This window comes from Protopterus annectens, chromosome 6.part0, assembly GCF_019279795.1.
Source record: "Protopterus annectens isolate FY-2018-M chromosome 6.part0, PAN1.0, whole genome shotgun sequence".
In the NCBI taxonomy this organism is placed as follows: Eukaryota; Metazoa; Chordata; order Ceratodontiformes; family Protopteridae; genus Protopterus; species Protopterus annectens.
In genome coordinates, this window is record NC_056737.1 from 311,731,648 (window position 1) to 311,748,212 (window position 16,565).

General features: G+C 37.3%; 1 protein-coding gene across 1 annotated transcript in view; it reads right to left on the reverse strand.

The window, feature by feature from the left end:
- Nucleotides 1–16,364, reverse strand: part of GPR176 (G protein-coupled receptor 176) — a 595,877-nt gene extending 579,513 nt beyond the window's left edge. Inside the window, exon 1 of the mRNA XM_044074062.1 lies at nucleotides 15,661–16,364. Within this exon, the coding sequence (XP_043929997.1) occupies nucleotides 15,661–15,892 (232 nt within the window). The 5' untranslated portion in view covers nucleotides 15,893–16,364. The remainder of the gene's footprint in view (nucleotides 1–15,660) is intronic.
- Between the last annotated feature and the right edge of the window lie 201 nt (nucleotides 16,365–16,565).

Genomic DNA, 16,565 nt, shown 5'->3' on the forward strand with positions numbered 1-16,565 from the left:
TTATAAGAACAATATTTAAAATCTGTCTCCATTTTTGCGCCCTTGCCTCTCCCCATTATGTCAAATTTTGTCCAGATTTCTTGCACTAAGAGGTTGAAAGTACGGTCGACACATTCCAAAATACTGAGGCACTCTTGGATGCATGAGCAGACAATGATATAATAAAAGATTTGACGAATGTCTGGCAATTCTGCTGGCAGTTAGCAACTGTGATCCCTTTATTCTGCTTTGCTTCTAGCATACCTTTGCCCTGGTTTAGTGAAGAGCTTCTGAAGTGAGCAAATGATTTCAGGCAGAACACAAGTGTTAAATACAGAGGTGGTGACAACTTCTCTCAACTACTTTACCCTTCCTGTGCACCTTAGCAATCTGTTCTCCTTAGCAAAAATGTTTGTTATGCCAACCTGATTGTTTTCTAAAGTGACCATGAAGAAAATCCTTAGATCATATCATCTCTTTATTCAGTATCACCTTCAGATTATAATCCTTGATTTATATGTACCACTACTCTGACAGCCAATGTAAGTATTGAAAGACTGCCTGCATGTGAACAAAACAAAAACATTTTTTTTACGATAGCTGTCGTGGAGACAGATTTGTTTTCTGCATTGCCGAGGCAGCACTCGTTATTTGATAACATCTTTATTTGTGGTACACCCTACAGATAAGAGCTGTTACCAGGTACATCTTTAAGGGGTAGGGCAGAACAGTGGTTGAAATAGCCGTATAAGTTTTGCTTTGAACTGAAAAGGTCTCCTGGTGATAGACAAGTCACTCACGGTCTGAACCCATACAAAAGCCCTTTCACTTATGTTTAATCAGGGTTTCACTTGAGTACTGATCTGTCATCCTGTGTTACTAACATCTTAAGAACAAAAGAAATAGATTCAGTGTAGGAGGTTTTAAATGCAAAATGAATATAAAAATGCAGTGACATCTGTCTCGAGAGCAGGTTTAATGCTAGCTTTTGTTTAAGACAATTTAGTACTAAGGTGAGCTACACTAAAACATGAAAATAGTACATTCAGTTTAACACTGTCTGTAGGCGAACAGTTGAAGTATTTCTGATAGCTAAAGCTTGATTAGCCTGAGACTATAGGAAACTTTATTTCCTTGTGCTTGAGTATGTTGTTTGTTGCTATTTGTATACCTTCTTAGGTTATCTTACCAGAGTCAAAGCTATTTCTAATGGTAGTGTCCCACTGATCTTGTTAGTGTTTTGTACCATCCAAACAGTCTGCAGACTTGCTTCCCTCCAATCATGGATCCAAAAAAAAATATATATGCATATATGGCAGTAGTTGTTGAGGCTATGTAAATTTTAGACAATGACATCATCATTCACCATCTCCAATAAAGTCTACCAGTTCATTACTAACTCCCTCAATAATGAACACCACTGGCTAACTCTCGCCAAAGTTAAATGGCTCCCAGCAAATTTTAGAACCAACCTCCTGCTAGGATCACTAATGCATAAAGTTGTTTCTTCTGAGACATTGTCCCGTCTCATTTATAAATTTTTTACCAAGCCCCCAACATATAATCTCAAGGGTGTCTCTCAATCTCAACCCACCCTACTAACACCAAAAACTAAACTTTATTGCACTGGCTGTGTAGTCTCCATCCTAGTACCTAAACTGTGGGACTCTATTACTCTCTCTCAATCCAAGATGTCCAAAAGTGCTTGGATTTCAGACTATAGCTCAAGGAACACCTCTTCACCCAAACAAAGTGCATTCAGTCAGGTCACATTACATGTACCAGACAGCTTTCTCACACCCCTTTATCCTTGCTCCATCCATCCTTATCTCATCATGTCATCTCCTTAGTTTCTGCCTTTCATTCATCCTATTTCCCTTTGCGTCTCTCACACACTTCTCCTTTCTACTCCTTTTATCTCTGCATGCCTCTCACATTTGTCTTCTCCCCATGATATCCTTTCTTGCAACTATTCTCACTTGCCTCTTCTATTATCTCCATACCTTCTATATAATGATTTGCTGCTATTCCTGTAGCATAAGGCATCTCAGGAATGATGAGTACATCTTATAAATAAACTCTGCTAAGCATAATTCTATTCTTCCATCCATGTTTTGACATTGTAAACTGCTTTTTAAGCTAAATATTGTAGCATATTCTTGCATCTGTAATTATGTATATACATATGCGTTTTTACAAAACAAATACAAATAAATAAAATAAATAAACATGATTCTAGTGTAGATCACTAAAGCACTAATTTATTTATATTTATGGCTAAAATTAACTTTAACCTGAAGAAAACAAAATTAAGCAATGTATAGTTTATGGAAGCAAACCATCTTGCACCCTATAGTATGGTTCACTATATTCCCACCCCTTCTTACATATTCTAGCACCAAGGTCATGTCACCTATCTCACTAGATTAAACATTTCCAAGCTGTGCATTCAGTCGTGAATGTCCTGAAATACTACTATTCCTGGAACTTTGGGAGAACCACTGCAAAATGAAATCACAAAATAGCACACAGATAATGTGCTACAACTGTAGGGTAAAACAGCGTTTTGTCAGAATATGCAGACAGAAAAAATTACCAATTAAATAATAGGTATCGGTATTGCTGCCATGTAGAGAAGACAGAGAAAAGGTGAGAGAGGCATGCAGGGGTAGGAAGATAAGAAAAGAGAATAAGTGGGAGATGGTGCCCAGCTTTGGAGACCATGTCTTCATTACAGACATGGTAAAAAAATGGAGCAACTAAAATGCTACAAAGCCCAAGACAGGCATCTTTAGGAGAGATAAATAGATGATAATAATGCATATAAATCAAAGGCAGCAAAGTGAAAAAATGAAACAAAAAAAGAAAGAGAAAAGGTAAAACTTAAAATATTCCAAGAATAAAAAAACAAGTATTACAAGAGTATAAGATGGACAGAAGAGAATATTTTTTAAAAAGTTAGATGTTTAATAATATTCAAGCATGATATGAGGCTAGACAACTACAAAGTATGGATAACAAGAGCCACATTTCTTCAAGAAAAGGGGGTGAATTCATCAAATGAAATCACAAATAAGGTTGGGGAAAACAAGCTGGTGAAAATAAAAGCAATGTATGTGACAGCCGTACAGAAATGTGATGAAGAGAAAGGAGGCAAAGTCAGATTTGGTGGGTTGTACGACTTCTCAGATCACAATTGTGACTGATTGTTTTTGTAAAGTACTTCAGCTGGGTTGAGAATAGATAGCCCTCACTCTTGTATGACAATTTGATTCCTTGTCTCCCACTGGACATTAGCTTAATTCTCCATATACACAGATCATTAGACAGTTTTGCGATCATACTTTTTGGAGATGTGATGTGATTCAGATGTTGTGTCAATTATTTTTTGCATAGTTTGAGAATTAGAGATGAAGTATGATAAGGCTGTGATGCATCAATACTGCTTTTTTTTTTTTGGGGGGGGGGGGTAATACAGCCTACTAAACTTCATCCCTGAACACCTGTGAATATTTGGTGGTCAACAGTCATCAGAATAATAATCACATTAGCTTATTCATCTAAGACAGGGGTACTGCATTGATAGCTGCAACATATATGTAGGGGGGTAAAATTAATGCCATGGCTTGTAACATCTCCTCCATGGTCTGGTGTGTATCATTTTGCATTATCAAACAAATCTGTTTTATGGATGGCTTCTGTTATCTTCCTTATAGACAGGAATCAGTATACCGCTATCATTCACTAAGCTACTTTCTTAAGGATAAACCTGAAGAAAAAAATAAATATGCTAAAATGAAATTCTGACTTGCAGATACTAGGTTAGATTAAAACCGCATCAGATTACTTTATGCTACAATAAATGTGACTTTTGTGAACAGCAAACAGGCCATTTCATTATCATCATTTAAAGGAGCAGGAGAGACTTATTTTACATTCTCCAGATGATGCAAGAATTTCTGTCAGTACGTCATCAGATATTCACTTATTTTAGTACATGACAGTATCATTCTGCAACAAAAGTCTATCTACATATTACAAGTGATGTTAAGCAGAGCAAACATCTTGAGTGAATTGCAGCTATCTGGGTACCAGCTGAAAGATCAGTAAAAGCCAAACAACTCTGTATCATGTTATTAGTCCAAAGACCATTAACAGCACATTTTTTTTTAGTGATATACTTTGCAGCATTTCTTGCACTGCACAGGACAGTACTTGGAACTATACAGGAAAAAAAGCAGGTTCAGTAGTCCTCATAGGTTAGTACTAGGCTAACTGCCCTCGTGGGCCATTTTAAGCCTAACCAATTACCCCATGTGAGAATCAAACCCTGCACCTTGTGTCTGCAAGGTAAACAACTTAACTATTATGCCAACCTCCCACTAGGACAAATTAAAACAGAAAGCAACGCCAATAATATTCTGTCTGTCTTAATATATACGAATGCTAATCATCATTACAATGAACGGAGATCACAGGGCTAATGAGTGTGATAAAAATGTCTGTTGCTCCTAAACAGTAACTGCTGTCCCTTGCCTGCATAGTTATTGATTTAAATGCAGATCATACCTCTCAACCTCTTAGTGCAAGAAATCTGGACAAAGCCTAAAATAATGGGACCAAAGGCCCAAAAATAGGGACAACTATTAAATATTGCTCTTATAGACTTAAAAAGTTGCTAGAATAACAGTATTTGTCTTAGCATGCATTTTCTGAAGGAAATGAAATCTGAAACTAAAATGTATGACATTAATTATTTCAGTCCTTAGTGATTTTCCAGAAAACCACTAATTTTCTGAGGAATAGGCCAAAAATATGAGACAAAAATCTGGACAGTTGAGAGGTATGATGTAGATTATTTCAGGCAGATAATAGTAGTGCTATAACTATGATGAGGTCCAAGAGCTAACCCATTAGGTGTGTAAGCTCTAAAAAGGTCAGATAAACTTTATGCACTAAGAGCAAAGGTTGCTGTAATCCTTGTTATTCATTTTGATGGCATGACTAGTGACAGAAAAAGAGTTAAAATGTACTATACTGTTTCAAGCCCCATTTAAGATTCTGACATCTTGCTGTATCTTTGTATCACATAGACGCTAAATCAAAGACCAAAAAGGTCACACAGACAAACCAATTAGTAAAAACTACAATGGGAGAATGTCAGGCAACAAATATCATTGCCTGCAAATAAAATCTTATTAGAATCTTAATAAGAGTTATTACTGCATTTTAAAAAGGACCCGTTCTGAGTAATTCAGCATTAATACAGAAATATTTCTGCTTTTGAAAGTCATGAGTTCTGCTTCCATCTGTAATCAAATGCTATACTTTAAAGATGCTGCAACAATATTCCTAAAGTTATTAAAGATACTAATATATGTGTGTGTGTGTGTGTGTGTGTGTGTGTGTGTGTGTGTGTGTGTATATATATATATATATATATATATATATATATATATATATATATATGGGTCTCGTACTACTGAACAAAAGCTCTTTTAACTGAAACCAAAACTACCGAGCACACTTTAGCAAAAGAGCTCAAGAAAATTAAAATAATGACAGAATGGCTGTTGCTGAGGTCACGGAACTGTGTGGATAAGGGAATATTCACTTTTCCCCACTGTAGTGTGATCTTGTAGTGAGAATATAAAAGTAGGGGGTGCAGGGGTGCTTGCCCCCCTGCATAAACGTGAGTACTGTTTTTTTTTTTTTAATTTTATTATTTTTTATTTTTTTGCACACTTTAGTGAAAGTGCTTTTTTGGTGAAAAGCACTTTCACTAAAGTGGGTTTGGCCGTTAACATTTAGTGGAAACCTGATTTCATGCAATAGTCCTAGATCCATACATATATATATATATATATATATATATATATATATATATATATATATGTGTGTGTGTGTGTGTGTGTGTGTAATCTAAGAAACCTGGCAAAAATACCATAAAACAACATAGGGCTAACATCCCTGCTCTCAATAAACCACCCACAAGATTATACACAAACAACAATGGAATTAATGTGTCATATAACAGGTCATTGCACATATACCTACAAAGCCCATAATGTCATCCATAAGTGATCCTCTGGTCCCCTTTCATTCCATGACTTTCTTAATAAGTTCTCTAGGATACCTAATACCCCTTCTCAGCCTACAAACAATCCCCCCTACCAGTAACCCCACAATTTGTCCCAATATTCTATTTTTCAACTATTGTAACAAAAACATTGATAAAATTTGAAAACACAAATCTGTTGACTGACCCCCAGGATCTGATTGCCTTTATCCCTGGTTTATTAAATTATGTTCAGAACATATTTCCTACCCATTTTATTGCATATACAATATTTGCCTGTGTAGTAAACAAGCCATAATAACCCCCCCAATCTTATGTTCCCAAGATATTATCATGACTTAAGACCAGTTTCCATTCTTCCTATGTTAACTAAACTATTAGAAAGGTTGTTTGTTATCAGCTGTGTGCTTATATTTACAGAAGTATAACTTATCAATACACCAGTATGTCTTTTGGTTAGGCAGGATCATACACAACCCGCTATGCACTTTAAGAGATAACCTTTTTTACAATATTGACAAACGAGTATCTAACTGGGTCAACATTCATTGACCTAACTCAAACCTTTGACATGGTTGACCTTAATTTTTTTCTCACTGTACTTAATGCTTTATAACATACCCACAATGCCCTTGACTGCTTTAAGGACTTCATATCCAACAAAATATTTACGGTGAACAACTTGTAAAAAGAGGTTCTAGAAGGCTCTATATTTTTCTTTTCATCTCCATCTTAATAAACAGGTTATTCACTTACATGCCAGAATTGCAGGTCATCTTTATGCTGATAATGTGGTCATATACAGATCAACCCCCTCATCGACCATAATTAAGATAAATTAGAAAAAAAACTAAATCTTAATACTAATTAGTTGCACACTATGCTTATTATGCTAAACACAAAAAAGTATGCTTTTCGAACCCACTCAAAGCTCTCATCAGTTACCACTCTACCATCCAATATAATTAAGATAAACTATAAACTCCCACCCATTCACACTATCTAGAGGTATAGCCTGAACAACAGTTAAACCTTCAATAGAGCAATAATATGAAAAAATCAGAAATTAACAAATCACTTTCCTTGTTTCCCAAAATTGCATACTTTATATCACCAGAAAGTAGAACTGCAGTTGATAAAGATATCATTCAAGCATGAATAGGCTATGTCCTCTCAATTATCTTCACCTCTTCAATCTTCACCATCCAAAAGAGTTAGTAGCAATATTCCTGGATACACAAAAATTCCTCAAAGGACAGCACCACTACCTTATAGTAGCAAAGGCTAAATGGCTTCCTGCAAAACAGAAACATCAATTACTATGATAGGCACTCACCGGTTCATACTAGACTAACTGCCATGAAGGGCCATATTAAGCCTAGCCAATAACTTGGCATCAGAATCAAACCCTGTACCTTGTGTGTACAAGGTAAAGACCTTAAACATTCTGCCAAACCTACCATCCCCATATTAAAGCTCTCACAATTGAACTTATTCCCTTGTCTTCCCACTTGCCTTACATGCAGAATCAGAGACTATCAAAAGCTCTCTTTTACCCACAGGTCCTGTACTTTTGACCTTCAGAAACAAACTTCATTCCAATGACAATAGTTTCTCACCCATTTCCCCCAAACCTTTGGGAATCATTTCCCTCCACTTTAGAAAGCACACAGTCATTCATTATATTGAAATACATTAATTGAATTGAGATATAAATAAAAAAAATCCCCAGTTTCAAAACCATTCTCAAGTAACTTTCTCTTAATGTACTAAGTTCAGTAAAGAATTATTTATAACTCTTTACTTTTTACCTTCTCCTTAATTTTTTTAATATAATATGTTCCTTTTGTAAATATTGTAAATTATGTGCTGTAGCTGTTCTAATTTCAACTTTCAGAATTTTGAACATCTGCATCCATAAAAATGTTTTGCATACGCTGTATTATTATGTGCACTTAATCTCTGTAATTATTTCATTTATTTGTTTAACTATTACCACCAACTTCTGATTGATTAGTTGTTGGATTTAATAACTGCTTTTCACTTACTTTATGACTTGCTTAACTTGTTTTATGTTAACATTTTTCTTCTGCAAACTTAGCTGGCCTGAAAAATGGATCATTTCGATCAGTGCTCTGCCCTGGAAACCTAGCTTAAATAAATAACATTATCTTTGAAATATTTGCTGTTTTATTTAGCAGCTATAAAACCCGCTAAATGTCTTAGGGTTATCTTGGGCAATGAACTCAAGTATGGTCTCCATATTAACTTTGTGATTACCAAAAAAAAAAAAAAAAAAAAACTAATCAGAGGCTTTGCACAATATATAGATCCAATGCGTTTGTGACTGACTGCACCAGATCAGCTGAAGCCTATGCTGCCTTACTGCCCAGCTTCCTTTATGCATTCTGTCTACAAAATTACCTTCTCACAACAACCATACCCAAACCTGAGGTGCCGCATAACATAATTACACATTTAGAGACTGGTACACCTTCCCATTTTCGCCACTGCGAAGACTTAAATAAGTTTCACTGGCTAGAATTTTCCATCTGGAGCTCACCAACTAACGGAATTTCAGAATATTAGACTCTTGTTAATGCCCATCATTGACTTAAGATACTGAAGTTCCATATTCCCTCTATATCTAATTGCCCCACAGGTGCTTTCAAGCACAAGTCCATCAATCCAGTCTGGAATTGTAGCTAAACTCACTAAACTAGGTATAAATCCCTATGTCACAAGATGGGTTGCCAACTGGCTCACTGACAGAACCCACATTGTAAAAGTTGCAGACTCCAAATCTGACTTCAAATCAGTGACAAGTGGAGTACCACAGGATTCAGTCCTGGGACCTCTCCTGCTTGGTATGTACTTCTCTGAAGTACAGGCTAACACAGAAGGCCTCTGGCTAGTGAAGTTTGCAGATGACTGCAAACTAGGAGCCATAGTCCAGTCCCCAAATGATGTGGACATCCTACAGAAGGGCCTTACTGAGACAGATGCCTGGTGTCAGAGGCATGGCCTCAAGCTCGATGTCAAAAAGTGCATTGTGATCCCCTTTGGTAAAAACTCTATACCCATGAACTACCACATAAACGGCAGTCTACTTGACACTGAAAGCGTGATAAGAGACCTTGGGACCCAGGTGGACAGTAGTCTCTCCTTTGATAATCACATCGCCACAGTAGTCCGGAAATCCTTCTATGTGGCACATCTCATCACAAAAGGGTTCTCATCCAGGAAAAAAGAGGTCATTGTTCCCCTCTACTCAGCACTCATTAGACCCATTATAGAGTACAACGCCCCTTTTGGAATGTACCTCACAAGACATCTGCAGCAGCTGGAAAGGCCACAAAAGTACCTAACAAAGAGGATTACTGGCCTCAAACAGACGCCCTACAATGAACATCTCAAAAAACTCCAGCTTTACTCTGTAGCATATCACCTACTCCGAGGAGATCTCTGCCTAACATATAAAGCTATATTAAACCCAGAGCTGTTGGACATGCTACACCTAAAGAAGTCCCAATCCCTCCGAGCTAAACACTCTAGGGACCTAAATCTTGTCACCACAATAAACAGGACATGCTGGAGGGATAGATTCCTGTCCCAGAGACCTCCTATACTCTAGAACAAGCTACCCATCTATGTCAAGCAAATTTCCTCATTAGCACTCTTCAAGAAAAATCTTGATGAGTGAATGGGAAATAGGAAATACACCCTGGGGATCACTTCTGTGGCTCTGCTCGACAGGGGCACAGGAAATTAACTTTCTTTGGTAGCATAAGCCAGGGCACCTTGTTGGATAGGCTTACTTAGGCCCTTGGGCCGATAGCCTAGTACCTACATATGAATCTAATATGTCAATAGGGAACGAGACCCAGTCTGTGGTATTTGTATTGTAAGACAATGGAATAAATATGCTATAAACATAGAAAAATGTGTCTTTAAACAAGGTCTCAGCATGACCATCAAGTCTCATCTAACCAGTAACAGATGTGTAGCTACCCTTCTCTACCTTTCCAGTTTTTATATTTCTCTTCTGTTGAATTTCCACTACTTCTATGATTAAGTTTTCCTATTCCACCTCATATATCATCTAATTTATTAGTCTGGCTCCTCTGCTATATTCAGTCCTTATTCTCTCACTCTCACCACCCTTTTTTTGTTCTTATCAGACTCCTTGCAATTCCTCAGTCCTACTTTCTACACCCTCCTGCCTAGTCCTCCAGCTTTTGTCATACTTCCTAACTCCTTTTGTCACACTCATTCTCTTCCTCCTTTTGTCATACTTCTTAACTCCTTTTGTCACACTCATTCTCTTCCTCCTTTTGTCATACTTCCTAACTCCTTTTGTCACACTCATTCTCTGCCTCCTTTTGTCATACTTCCTAACTCCTTTTGTCACACTCATTCTCTTCCTCCTTTTGTCATACTTCCTAACTCCATTTGTCACACTCATTCTCTTCCTCCTTTTGTCATACTTCCTAACTCCTTTTGTCACACTCATTCTCTTCCTCCTTTTGTCATACTTCCTAACTCCTTTTGTCACACTCATTCTCTGCCTCCTTTTGTCATACTTCCTAACTCCTTTTGTCACACTCATTCTCTTCCTCCTTTTGTCATACTTCCTAACTCCATTTGTCACACTCATTCTCTTCCTCTGCCTGTCCTTTCCATGCAGTCTGTTGGATATTAGTTGATTTGAGGTTCATTTAGCTTGATTTTGCTAAACATAATCTCCTCTAACATGCAGGTACACCAGATCTGAAACAGTTGTAATATCTCTCTTGTATTCCGACTTCTGGGACATGAAGCATGGTTTGTCTGCTGGTGTTTTGCTTGCATTTACTAAATATAACACCAGGTTTTGCTTGCGTTTACCAAATACAACACCAGGAGACTGTTTATATATTTGCAATTATTTGTATTCACCAGTGTTGTGAACTCCTATGATTGTTCATTGTAACAAAATATGTATCATACTGCTACTTTTTGCATAGCCGGCCTTAGGCATAGGACAACTAGGGGGGCCAATCTAGCAGGGGCATTTTTCCAGTAATCTGGATGGTGTAGGGTAGACCAGGATGGGGGCACTGGTTTGTATGGGGGGATGGGTACTGTGGAGTCTTTTTGTCTAGAGCACCAGTTGACCAAAGGCCGGTCCTGACTTTTTGCTTATATCATTAAAGTACTGCTAACACTCTGTAAATATATATGCACAAGAATTTTGTCTATTGTTGCATACTTAGCATGGTCAAATGTAGATGCTGTCTTCAATATCATAGTATGCTCTGTATAATCATTTGTGTATATTCGTGTCTCCTAAGAAATTGCTTTTATCTTGTGAACTTATTTATAAGCAAATCTTGCATGTCTAGAGCTTCATTTGGATGTTCCAGTGAATAAATTAACAAGGACATTTCTTTTGCTTTGACTTTAGGCTGTCATAGTCCTTACTACTTATACAACCTTGCCAAGTCCCATTTTATCCCCTATTGTAAAGCTTTGTGCATTTTGCAAATGTTAAAAAGGAATGGATATAGTACTGAACACTGAAAAACACAAATCATAATCTCCTTTCATTAACAAGGACCTCATCTATTACCTTCTGTGGCATGTTGTACTGTTTTCCTTTGCTCTCATGTAGGAATCCACTCTAGGAATACATAATTAATTTACTAATGTTTTATGTGTTTTATGAGGTGCTGAGTTGTATACTTTGCTAAAGTTTAAGTAAGCTTCAAATGTGTCAGTCATTTTTAATTTACTATGGCCACTCAAAGAACTCCGTGAAAATTGACTGATGTGACCTTACCATGCCTTTTTCTTTCTTTCTACCCCCCCTCCCTTGTTCTTTGTATTACATTACACTCACCTTACCCACTCCCTAACCCTAAGGTCCCTAACTATCACACACTCACCTTACCCACTCCCTAACCCTAAGGTCCCTAACTATCGCACACTCACCTTACCTGCTCCCTAACCCTAAGGTCCCTAACTATCACACACTCACCTTACCCACGCCCTATCCCTAAGGTCCCTAACTATCACGCACTCACTTTACCTCGGTCCGTTTGCACACTTACCTTAACCTGGTCCGTCACCTTCACACCACAGTCGAGGAAATAGCGAAGCCGCAGAAATGGCCCACCGATTACTTTCCCTAGGAAAATATTCGGTGTTCTGCAGCTTCGCTATTTCAAGCATTCGCTGAATAGGGGTCAATATTATAACATTCAAAGTTTTAAGACTTCGATGTTATAATATAGACCCCATGTCATCACCAGTGGGAACATTTCTGGGTCACAAAGTGACACTGAATAAGCATACAACAAGTTTAACTATCTCAGGGATACACCTAGATAGGAACTGGCACAGGTATGCTCTTCTTTTCAGCTCAAACACTTCTGTTCTTGTTCTCTAGCTAAAGAAAAGAGGCCTACAGAGAGTTCCTGCTCCTGTCCCCCTCATACCACACATAGAAAGGTACCTAAAAGAGCTGTCAATGCAACATTCCATTTCTAAGTCTTAAATATCAGCTAATTAAATAATGCCACTTTAGCAGGTTGAACAAGAAATAGGTAGAAAGCTAGATGCTGAATGACGTGATTCGGCATCAGGCTTACCTTGCCAAACCTAGTTCATTTTCTACACTCACAAACCATCACATGCCGCATGAACACTATGGACACACTTAACAGTGGTGATATAATAACACAATCAACAACCTACATTCAGTTTTGAACTCTGGTCTCTGGCCGCTCAGGTGGTGGCAGACAATATCATTAATTTAACATGTTCTGTCTTTGATAGACAATATATAGTAAGCATCTGATGAGAACTATCAAATGCTTACTACTTAAAATGTTTAGAATTTGCACTGCTGAACATTTATATTAAAAGCCATCTAATGTATCACACTTTTGTTAACAGCCCCTATACGTATATCAAGCATCACATCTTAAATACAATACATACAGACAGAAGCAAGTATGCTGGAAGAAAAGAAAGGTAAAATGGTCTTTTTTTCTTGCTGTTATGAATATCATTCATATGCAAATGAAAAAAAAATCTTCTCTGCTCTGGTGTTGCATCAAGCTTGATTTTGCTAGCCGTGACAGAAAACACTCGTACCTCTAAGGATCTCTGAAAGACTTCATGTTTATGCTATACAAAAAGCACTCCTTATGAATGATTTCCATGACAGCCTCTTGCAGTGCCCAATTAGCTAAAACAAACATAAATATGATTCATCTTAAAGGTATAGACACTTATCTGTCTCATCTGTCCTTTAAAAAAAATCACTACCCACAGCTAGCATCATATGTCTCAACAGGCTCAAATGTTGTTGGGCTTCATCTTCAAAGAATCTTCATCTGTTACCAGCACACATTGCACTTGAGCTAAAAGATTAGAAGGTTATAGGTTCCAGTCCCAAATAATTCATTTAACATAAAATAATAAGTGATAGTACTCCAATGTGAAAATGAAAAAGTGGTTTTATGAATGTGCTATTCTTCAGATATGCTGAGCCCTACATTTCTGTTTCTAGTGACATCAACTGGCAAGTGGTATAAAATATATAGATGACAAGATGTCAGTGGGCCCTTGCCATATTTTTCTTATATATATATATATATATATATATATATATATATATATATATACACATACACACACACACACACACACACACACACACACACACACACACACACACACACACACACAAAACCCCCCACATTGGGGGACTTGGGAGGGACGTAGCCCTCCACATAGTTTGGGTATATATTGTCTTCTAAAAAGAGTTATTCATTAGAGTTGTAAGTCTCCCATGTGTATGGTGACCCCACACTACCAGGATCGCACTACAATGGGGAAAAGGGCATATACCTTTCAACAAAATGAGTTTCAGTGAAATGAGCTTTCAGTCAGGTGAGCTTTCAGTCGAGTGTGCTCAGTCAAATGAGTTTCAATGAAATGAGCTTTCAGTGAAGTGGACCCATATATATATATATATATATATATATATATATATATATATATATATATGTGTGTGTGTGTGTGTGTGTGTGTGTGTGTGTGTGTGTTATAGCTACTAGTAATCACAGGTCCTTCTTTGTTAGGGTTCTCATGAGTGGGAGTGTTAAAGAACATTAGTTGTGTTTCCCAGAGAGGCTATTTAAGTGAATAACCAAAATGAATGAATGAATAAATAAATAAACAAATGGGTATCTACAGTTCAGAACACAACAGCAAACAAGACATATTTCACTCCATGTTTCCATGTCAGACACTGCAAAGTACTTCATAAAGAAGTTCCAATGTAAGTGACTCCTCAGTACAGCAGAATGCAGACAAACAGCTAACTATTTTACATAATACAAATAATTAAATAATCAGAATTTTCCTATAGAGCCCACCCACTAGGGAAATGCCTGTCAAAATGCTAGTATTGTTTAAGGTGGAATTTATAGGCCAGATCAAATACAGTAATAAAAAGGAATGGGTTCAGTGTAACTACCATTTCCAATACACTTAGAAACAAACTATTTTCTCTGCTCACTGATTTGTCTGATCAAATGTCACCAAAGTATCCCAGTGATGATGTCAGTTCTGAACAAAATGGATGGCATGATGCTGTTTACTGAAGCACCAGAGTACTTGCAAAGGTCTTAACATTTTCAGACACATGGAACTTGTATTTTTAGTAAAACACTGTATTCAGTATATGATAATTAATATGAGTAACACCTAATCATTAAACTGATACCTCTCATAATATATTGAAACTACTGTCCTGGTCTGAAATTCCCATGTCATTTATAAAGATGTACTATGACTCATTTTAACCCATCTGCTAAGAAAGGCCAAAAACACAAATGTATTTTTGTATTACAACACTGCATTCATCAGCAGAGTGAATAGTGACTTCTACTCATGTCACTTTTTCTCTATTAGAAAAAAAAAAGTTTTGAAGAAGTCATCCATGTTGCCCTGGGCGATATCATGCCCTTCTCCCATTTGTATGTTATTAGTACCAAGAGATATGTTGACATAGTTCTCCAAGCCTTTAACTCTTACCCGTTAATCCAGTCCTTCATATAGTTTCCCTCTTTCAATTTTTTTCTGAATTTCTCTACATGTCATGTGCTCATAGGTAATTTTCTATCATAGGCTAATAAAAGCAGTGGAAATGACACGTAGACAGCCCATTAAAATAAATACTTTAAAATAAAGGTGTATAGTATCAATGTTACAGATCTGAACTTCTTAGAATTTGACCTAATATCCTGACTTAATCACTAAATATATAGTTGAGGGAAAAGCCATTTTCTTTTATTTGTTTGTTTCTTGGTTATATACTTTAATCTGGTGGAGCTAGGCATCATGTGACATTATGGCACCATTTAGAAGACAGTAAGTACAGATGTCCTGTGGGATGCTGCAAAGCTGGGATGCTTTGGGCACCAACTGTTACTACAAATCAAGTCCAGGGGATCCAGTTATAAGACTGGCATTGTGTCATGTCAAGTAGCTACAGTGCTCTCTCTAGTAAAAAAAAAAAAGTAACAGGCAATAGAGTGCTTGCTTACCAAGTAATGATCCTATGAAGATCAGTCCCTGCACAGCGATTGTAAAATTACGATAGGTTTGCTCCTCACTGCGTTCTTGACTCTCCAGAGTATCAGTAGCACTGGTGCAGTTTTTACTCCAAATAACGTGAGTGGTTGATCCATTTGTGACCTCTGCGGCCCTGGGAGCAGCAGAAGCATGGAACACACATCCACTGCCATTCACTTCGGTCCAGTTTGCATTCTCCCCCATGCTGCTAGCAGGAATAACCTTGATGCTTCCTTTTGTTTGCTGAAGAAAAAAAGAAACCCCCCTAAGCCAGACCTGTCCATTTGAAGTCCACTGGATAAAACAAAAACAGGCCACGAGAAAAAGACCGAGTCCATTTATCTGAGCTAATCATGCCACTTTCTAATGTATCCATTTCTCTAAAGCTGCTGCTTTCAAGATAAGTGAGGCATTGTGCACCTTTCTTTTTTCAGTACTAGTAGGAAATTCCACATTTACATTGCTGTCTGCAGAGATTTCACCTCCTTCCATTTCCACACTGTTTGCTTTGTTTCTTGCTGTACAGTGAAGCAATAAGTGACAATAAAAAGCTAATTCTGCACCAGGTTTTCGCCTATGTATATTTAATAGTCATACATTTTAGATAGAGCATGGCTGGACCTAAGACTTAGGAAGCGTGATCCAATCTGCTCACAGATTGTATTTTTTTCTCTCCCTCTTCTCACTTGATCCAGCTCCTCCCCCATTTGTCTCTCTCACTCTCTCTCTCTCTCTCTCTCTCTCTCTCTCTCTCTTTCACTCCAGTTAAGATACACAAGTGGGGATATCTTTCATGTTTGAGTTGCCTGGAGACAGTGATCAGAGCTGAAGAAAGCTAATTTCTGACCACGTTTTATTCTCTCATACTATTTTTTAG